At 38.3% G+C, this 9131-nt stretch overlaps 1 protein-coding gene across 9 annotated transcripts in view; it reads right to left on the reverse strand.

Annotated features, from left to right (window-relative positions):
- The window catches only part of FANCI (FA complementation group I), an 82995-nt gene that overhangs the window by 65802 nt on the left and 8062 nt on the right, over window positions 1-9131 (reverse strand). For all 9 annotated transcript variants that reach the window (XM_007113508.4, XM_007113507.4, XM_024117252.3 and 6 more), the window contains exon 3: window positions 5495-5567. In XM_007113508.4, the coding sequence (XP_007113570.2) occupies window positions 5495-5567 (73 nt within the window). The remainder of the gene's footprint in view (window positions 1-5494; window positions 5568-9131) is intronic.

Raw genomic sequence — 9131 nt, forward strand, 5'->3', positions numbered from 1 at the left:
ACGTGCAGGCCCAGCGGCCATGGCTCACGGGCCCAGCCGCTCCACGGCATGTGGGATCCTCCCGGATCGGGGCATGAACCCATGTCCCCTGCATCGGCAGGCGGACTCCCAACCACTGCGCCACCAGGGAAGCCCGGCAGAACAGATTTTTAAAAATCCAATTATGTGCTGTCAATCAGAGACACAATTTAGATTCAAAGATACAAATTGTTCAGAAAAGATATACCATGAAAACAGTAACCAAAGAGGGCTGAAGTAGCTCTAAAAATAACAGAAAAAAGTAGACTTTAAGACAAAAATTACTATTAAAGACAAAAAAGGGCACTTTATAATGATAAAAGAATCAAGGTATAACAATTATAAACATATAAGCACCTAACAAAATACACAAAGCAAAAACTAACAGAACTGAAGGGTGAAATAGACAATTCAACAATAGTTGGAGACTTCAACACGCCACTTTCAATAATCAATAGAACAACAATTAGAAGATCAACAAGGAAATAGACTTGAACACACCAGATCTAACAAACATCTATATAGAACACTACACACAACAACAGAAGACACATTCTTCACAAGCACACATGGAGCATTCTCCAGGATAAACCACACATTAGGCCATAAAAAAATTCTCAATAAATTTAAAAGGATTATAATCATATCATTTATGTTCTGTGACCACAGTGGAACGAAACTAGAAATCAATAACAGACGGAAATGTTGAAAATTCACAAATATTTGGAAATTAACATAATCTTAAATACCAATGGGTCAAAGAAGAAAGCACAGAGAAATCAGAAAAATACCTTGAGATGAATGAAAACAAAAACACAATATTCCAAAAGTTATTGGATACAGCTAAAGTAGTGCTTAGAACGAAATCTATAGCTGTAAATACCTATATTAAAAAAGAAGAAAGATCTCAAATCAACAACACAATCTTCCACCATAAGAAATTATAAAAAGAGGAAACTAAACTCAAAGCAAGTGAAAAGAATATAAAAGTAAAATCAGACATAAATGAAACAGAGAATAGAAGAATAGAGAAAAATCAAGAAAACCAAAGCTTATTCTTTGAAAAGATCAACAAAATTGAAAAACCTTCAGACTGACCAAGAAAAAAAGGGAGAAGAATCAAATTACTAAAATCAGGAATGAAAGAGGGGAATTACTACCAATCTTGCAGAAATAAAAATAAGGTAATACAATGAATAACTGTATACCAATAAATTACAAAACTTATATAAAATGGATAAATTGTTATAAAGACACAAAGTATCAAAACTGACTAAAAAAGATAATAGAAAACCACAACAGACCTATAAATAAAGAGAGTGAATTAGCAATCAAAACTCTTCTACAAAGAAAAGCCCAGAACCAGATGGCTTCCCTGGTGAATTCACGAAACATTTAAAGAATTAACTGCAACCCTTCACAAACTATTCCAAAAAAAAAAAGAAGAGGAGGAAACATTTCCCAACTCATTCTACAAGGCCACTATTATCTTCATACCTAAACCAGACAAAGACATCCCTAAGAAAACTATGAACAGTATCCCTTGTGACTACAGATGCAAAAATCCTCAACAAACTACTAGCAAACTGAATCCAGCAACATTTTAAAAAGGAGTATACTCTATAACCAAATTGGATTTAACCCAAGAATACAAGAGTGGTTCAATGTATGAAAATCAATGTAATATACCATAGAAATAGAGTAAAGGATAAAAACCACATGATCACCTCAGTAGACACAGAAAAAGCATTTGAAAATTCCAATACCCTTTTCATGATAAAAAAACACTCAACAATCTAAGAATAGAAGGGAACTTCCTTAACCTGATAAAGGGCATCCATGAAAAACCCACAGCTAACATCACACTCAATAATAAAAAACTGAAAGATTTCCCTGAGATCAGGAACAAGAGAAGGATGTTTACTCTCACCAATTCTATTCTACTGAAAGTTCCAACTGGGGTAATTAGGTAAGAAAAATAACAAAAGGCATCTAGATTGAAACAGAAATAAAGTTGTATCTATTCACAGATGACATAATCTTGTTTACAAGAAATCCACAAAGAAGAAACTTCTAGAGCTAATAAACAAGTACAGGAAGGTAGCAAGATATGAGACCAATATACAAGTCTATTGCATTTCTATACACTAGCAATGAACACTGAGAACACTAAATTAAGAAAACAATCCCATTTACAATCACACCAAAAAGAATAAAATACTCAGGAATAAATTAATAAAAGTAGTGTAAGACTTGTACTCTGAAAAGTACAAAATACCATTGAAAGAAATGAAAGAGGACCTAAGTAAATGGAAAGATATTCCATGTTCATTAATGGAAGACATATTAAGATAGCAATACTTATCAAATTCATATATAGATACAACACAATCACTACCAAAACCCCAGCTTCCATTTTTGCAGAACTGACAAGCTAATCTTGTCATATGGAAACGCAAGGAACCCAGAATATCCAAACTAATCCTAAAAAAAAACAAAAAGTTAGAGGATTCACACTTCCCAATTTTAAAGCTTACTACAAAGCTATTCTAATCAGGACAGTGTGGTACTGACATAAGGACAGACACATAGATCAAGGGAATACAAGGGAATAGAGTAAAGGAAGGGAATACAACTGTGAGTCCAAAAACAAACTGTCACATTTACAGGCAATTGATTTTCAATAAGGGTGCTATTGAAAATGGGGTAAGATGAAGCTGGACTCCTACCTCACACCATATACAAAAATTAACTCAAAATGGATCAAAAATCTAAATTTAAAAGCTAAAGCTATAAAACTTTGAAAAGAAAATACAGGTATAAATCTTTGTGACTTTGGATTAAGCAATGACTTCTTAGACATAAAACTAAAAGCGCAAGCTACAAAAAAAATTAAGTAGGCATCAAAATTTTAAATTTTGTGCATCAAAGGATACCACCAAAAAAGTGCAAAGAGGGCTTCCCTGCTGGCGCAGTGGTTGAGAGTCCACCTGCCGATGCAGGGGACACAGGTTCGTGCCCTGGTCCGGGAAGATCCCACATGCCGCGGAGCGGCTGGGCCCGTGAGCCATGGCCGCTGAGCCTGCGCGTCTGGAGCCTGTGCTCCGCAACGGGAGAGGCCCGCATACCACCAAAAAAAAAAAAAAAAAAGTGCAAAGACAACCAGAATGGGAGAAAAATTTTGTGAATCATGTATCTAATAAGGGATTTGTATCCAGAATATTTAAAGAAATATTAGAACTCAGTAATAAAAAGACAACCCAATTTTTAAAAGGTCAAAGGATTTGAATAGACATTTCTCCAAAGAAGATATACAAATGGCCAGTAAGCACAAGAAAAGATATGCAACATCATTAGCCATCAGGGAAATGAATATCAAACCCACAGCGAGATACCACTTCACACTCACTAGAATGGCTAGAATGAAAAAGACAGTAACAACTGTTGACAGAGGATGTGGGAAATGGGCATCCTTATTTCAGTACTGGTGGGAATGTAAAATGATGTAGCAGCTTTGGAAAACAGTTTGGCAGTCCCCAAACAGTTAAACATGGAGTTACCAAATGATCCAGCAATTCTACTCTTATTTACTAAAGAGAAATGAAAATATGTCTACACAAAAACTTGTAGCAGTATTCATAATTGCTAAAAAGTGTAGACAACCTAATTGTCCACCAACTCATGAATGGACAAGTACGATATATTCATATAATGGAATATTATTCACCAATAAAAAGGAATGAAATACTGATACAGGCTACAACATGGATGAATCTTAGTAACCTTATAGTAAGTGAATGCCAGTCACAAAGGACCACATATTGTATGATTCCACTTATATGAAATATCCAGAATAGGCAAACCTATAGACAGAAAGTAGATGAGTGGTTTCTTAGGGCTGGTGTGGATCCGAAGTTTAGGGAAGCAACAGCTAAGGGATGCAAAGTTTCTTTTAGGGGTAATAAAAATACTTGAAAATTGTGGTGATAGGTGTGCAACTCTGTGAATGTACTAAAAGCCACTGAAATGCACTATTTTAAGTGGTGAATTGTACGATGTCAATTATATCTCAACAAAAAATGTACACTTTAGGGCTTCCCTAGTGGCACAGTGGTTGAGAATCCGCCTGCCGATGCAGGGGACATGGGTTCATGCCCCGGTCCAGGAGGATCCCACATGCTGCGGAGCGGCTGGGCCCGTGAGCCATGGCCGCTGAGCCTGTGCGCCCGGTGCCTGTGCGTCCGGACCCTGTGCTCCCGCAACAGTGAGAGGCCCGCGTACCCCAAAAAGGAAAAAAAAAAAAAAAAAAGTACACTTTAAAGGGGTGAATTTTTTAGTATGTGGATTATATCTCAATCTTCTAAATTGTCATCATTAGCTATTTGTTTACACCATTGATTTAACAGATTAAAATGGTTATGAGGTAGTTTCCATATACACTTGGTAATTCATGCTACTTTTAAACTAGGATTTCCAAATCTATGTTTTTAAATAATGTAAAAATAAGGTTATTTACAGAAGTGGGAGCCATGATAATCTGTTCCAGGTTTGTCTACCCAAGAAAGAAATTACTCTTATTTCTTCCACTTATTCTTATTACTGTCACTTAGCATGTATAGACAGCTGCTTTTGATCTTTCATTATTTCCTTTTCTCTGATATTTCTACAAAACAGTCATTTAGCAAGTTTCCAATTTTTAACCAATTAAAAAAATTTTTTTCATGCATAGGAAGATGTGTGTTTGAACCCTTGCAAGGAGAGACACAATTTACTTGAAGGGGTAAGAAAAATAAACCAAGTTAAAATAACCTGCTAAGAGTATAAAGCGACTTTTAATTTTTGCTTATAGAATTTTATTCTACTACAATTTATAAAACAACTATGAGTCACAACCAGCAACAATGTAGAACTGGCCCTTGTTCAAGATATGGAATAAAAATATGCCCCACTGGGAATTAAGAATCTCTACATAAGTCACCTAAGATACTCCATTTCATTAAAACTCAGAGCACCCTAGCCTCTTCTGTTAAGCACAGATTAACTATTAAACATTGCTGCTCTCTTCTCCACAATTTTTTTTTTTTTGGTTGCACCGCAGGGCATGCAGAACTTCCCTGACCAGGGATAGAACCCGTGCCCCCTGCAGTGGAAGCACGGAGTCTTAACCACTGGACCACCAGGGAAGTCCTCTTCTCCACAATTTTAAAAGCACAAATAAATCAAAGCGGATTTTATGATGTGCATCCTTTACAGGCTCCAAAACCAGCAATACAATCTCAACTAGCCACTTCAACCCCCTTTAGCAAAGTTATTTAAGTCCACAAGACAGGAGACTGCTGCTTTAGTTGATTCTGTAAAATCCCCAAAACAGAAAAGTCTCAGTGGGGCTTCAAACAGTATGAAAAGTAGCAATATGCGCCCAAAGTAAACAAACATACCAATGAATCCAGAGAGATAGAAGTGGCATTGTTATTACCTTTGAAGATGGCTCTCAGGAGTGCTCCAGCAGCTTTTCCTTTCACTGCCTGATTCTGAAGGAGATTAGCCAGCTGCAAAGAAAAGAAAAAACTACAAGTCCCTGGCAACAATTTCCCTACCTGAATGACCTAAACTCCCGGTATGAAAAACACACATCTGTCAAGTTCGTATCCTTCAGAAACTCCAGGTATCACAAATAACATATTTATTTACATATAGCAGGGTAGATCTTAACATGATGCTGGGCTGTCAAGACTGAAATTTATTCATACATTCATTCTACAAACGTTTATTAAGTATTTAATCAGCACTAGGTATCAAGCTATGTTCTTGGGGATACACATTCATTCAGCAAATACTCTTTGAACATGTCCTTCTTCCTAGGCATTAGGGATACAAGGATGAACATGATAATCTGACTCAGTTTACAGTAGAGCAGGAGGGAAAAGGGCGACAAGAAAAAAAATCAGAAAAAAAATTTGTAAAAGAAACAAAAGACTGAGACAATAATTGAGGAAAGGGAAGCAACGTTAGCTAGAGCAGTCAGGGAGAAAGCTTCTCTGAGGTAGGTGACATTTCTATAGAGACTTGGAGGATGAGAAAGAGCTAGTTATGCAAAGGGAGGAAAGAAGAACATTTCAGATAAAGGTATTGTTATGTGCAAACGCCCTGAGGGAGCAAAGAGTTTGGCATATTGGATGGCCTGAAAAAAAAAAAAAAAAGACCAATTTGGCTGAAGAGTAGTAAGAAAAGAGTGGCACAAGATGAATTTGGAGAGATGGGCAAGAACCAGATAATAAGAATCTTGTAGGCCATGATAGGAAGCTTAGATTTTCTCTAAGTGCAACAGAAGTAACTAACGAGAAAAGAGGAGAGTGATATGATAGATTTTTTTTTTAATCAGTCTTATTCCTTTTGTAGAAAATAGGTTGTGGGAGGGTTTAAGAGTGAAATAGGGACATCTGTTAGGAGATTGTTATCAGTGATCAATTGAGAGATGACAGTGGCCTACAGCAAGGTAATAGCAGGGGAGATGTCCTGAGTTGAACTGTGTCCCCCTCCAAAATTCATGTTTAAGCTCTAACCCCCAGCATCTCAGAATGTGATATTATTTGGAAATAGGGTCTTTGTAGGTGTAATTAGTTAAGCTGAGCTCATATGGGTAGGCCCTAATCCAGTATGACTAATGTCCTTAGAAAAAGGGGAAATTTGGACAGAGACACATACACAGCGAGAATGCCATGTGAAAGTGAAGGCAGAGACCATGGGTCACACAAGGCAAGGAATGCTAAAGATTGTCAGCAAACCACCAGAAGCTAGGCAAGACGCTCGGAACAGATGATCACAGCCCTCAGCAGGAACCAACAATGCCAACACCGTGATCCTGGACTTCTGGTTCCTAGAACTTTAAAAATAACTGTCTATTGTTTAAGGTACTCAGTTTGTAGTACTTTGTAAGATGCAGAAAAGTACAGATGGCCCCGAACTTATAACAGTTCAACTTATGATTTTTTCAACTTTACAATGGGGAGAAAGTGATAGGCATTCAGTAGATACTGTATTTCGAATTTTTATCTTTTCCTGGGCTAGCAATCAGCTGCAGGATCACAAGGATAAACAACCGATACACCATTCTGTACCCATGCAACCATTCTGTTTTTCACTTTCAGTACAGTATTCAATAAATTACATGAGATATTCAACACTTTATTATAAAATGGGCTTTGTGTTAGATGATTTTGCCCAACTGTAGGCTAACGTAAGCATTCTTGGCACGTTTAAGGTAAGGCTACGCTAAGCTAGGATGTTTGGTAGGTTAGGTGTATTAAATGCATTTCCGACTTAGAATATTTTCAACTTAAAATGGGTTTATTGGGATGTAACCCCATCAAAATTTGGGGAAGGTCCGTAGACTGAAGATATATTTGAGAGCTTGATCAGCAGGACTTCGCTATGGTCTGAATGTTTGTCCCCCCAAAATTCACGTGTTAGAATCCTAATACCCAGTGTTATGGTATTTGGAGGTGGGGCCTTTGGGAGGTGATTAGGTATGAGGGTGGAACTCCCATGAATGGGATTAGTGCTCTTATAAGAGATCCCACAGAGCCCCCAGGCTGCTTCTACCACATGAGGGTATAATGTGGTCTGCAACCCAGAAGAGGGCCCTCACTCGACCACGCTGGCACCATCATCTAGGACTTCCAGTCTCCAGAACTATGAGAAATAAATGTTTGTTGTTATAAGTCACCCAGTCTACCGTATTTTGTTACAGCAGCCTGAATGGACTAAGACAGACTTCCTCATGCTTTAGACGTGAAATGGGTGTGGTGATGAAGGAAAAGAAGAAATCAAGGAGGACTCAAATTTCTGGCTTAAGCAACTAACTGGGTAAATGGTGGCACCATTTACAGACATGGTGAAAATTTCGGATTAAGTAAGCATCTAAAGCATCCAGAGGGCTTGTTAAAACAGACTGTTAAAACAGAGAACTCCACCTGCAGTTTTTGATTCAGCAGATCTGATGTGGCACTCAGAACTGTTACTCTTAAGATATCCAAGTGGAGATGTCAAATCGATAACTGAATATGCCAAAGTGGAGCTCAGTGATAACATGTAAGATCATCCAGGGACAAAATGTAAAGAGAAAAGAGACACCAACATTCAGAGATTAAAAAAGCAGGAGCCAGCAAAAACAACGGAGAAGGTGAGGTTGTAATATCCAAAGGGCTGTCACAGAGGCCAAAACTAATAAAACAGTGAATTCGATCTCTTCTACATGTGCCTGGTCTTTCCAACTGGAGTCCATCTCTACCTTCTTAAATACGTAATAAGGAAGTACCTGATTGCTCTGCCTGGAACCTCCGACAGCTTTTGACATAACCATTAGAGCAGTGGTTCTCAACCAGGCGTGATCTGCACCCTACCCCCCGCAGGGTACATAGGGCAATGTCTGGAGACATTTTTAGTTGTCATAACTGGAAGGGTGCTGTCACCTAATGGGTACAGGCCAGGGATGCTGTTAAACATCCTACAATACACAGGACGACATCCCTCAACAAAGAATTATCCAGTCCAAAATACACACAGTGCCAAGACTGAGAAACCCCGACTCTTCTCAAAAAAATTCAGTTTCAACAGAAGGCAATGTGGCATAGGAGAAAAAAATGGGACCCAGAATCAGATGAGCTGAGTATGAATCCTCGCTTTGCCATTTATTAGCTTTATAACCTCAAGTTACTTAATCTCTGTTATGGGTGTCTATTCCCTACCTCAAAGGACTGTTATGAGGATTAAATTAGATGACAGGTAGAGGACCTTGCACAGGGCCTAGCACACAACAGGTACTCAACAAAATTTAGTTCTCTTCCACTCTCTCTGTCCTCTACTACCCCTACTTACATGATCTTTGGTTTTACTTTTTTGACCTTATTCAGTTATGCTTTATACTGCATTTTAAAATGCAGAAGTAAACCAAGTAAGATTAAGTATCCTTGTTATTTTGGTTTTGTTTTGGTTTTTTTTGGCGGTACGTGGGCCTCTCACCGCTGTGGCCCCTCCTGTTGCGGAGCACAGGCTCCGGACGCGCAGGCTCAGCGGCCATGGCTCACGGGCCCAGCCACTCCACGGCATGTGGG

This window comes from Physeter macrocephalus, chromosome 11 (assembly GCF_002837175.3).
Source record: "Physeter macrocephalus isolate SW-GA chromosome 11, ASM283717v5, whole genome shotgun sequence".
NCBI classification, from domain to species: Eukaryota; Metazoa; Chordata; class Mammalia; order Artiodactyla; family Physeteridae; genus Physeter; species Physeter macrocephalus.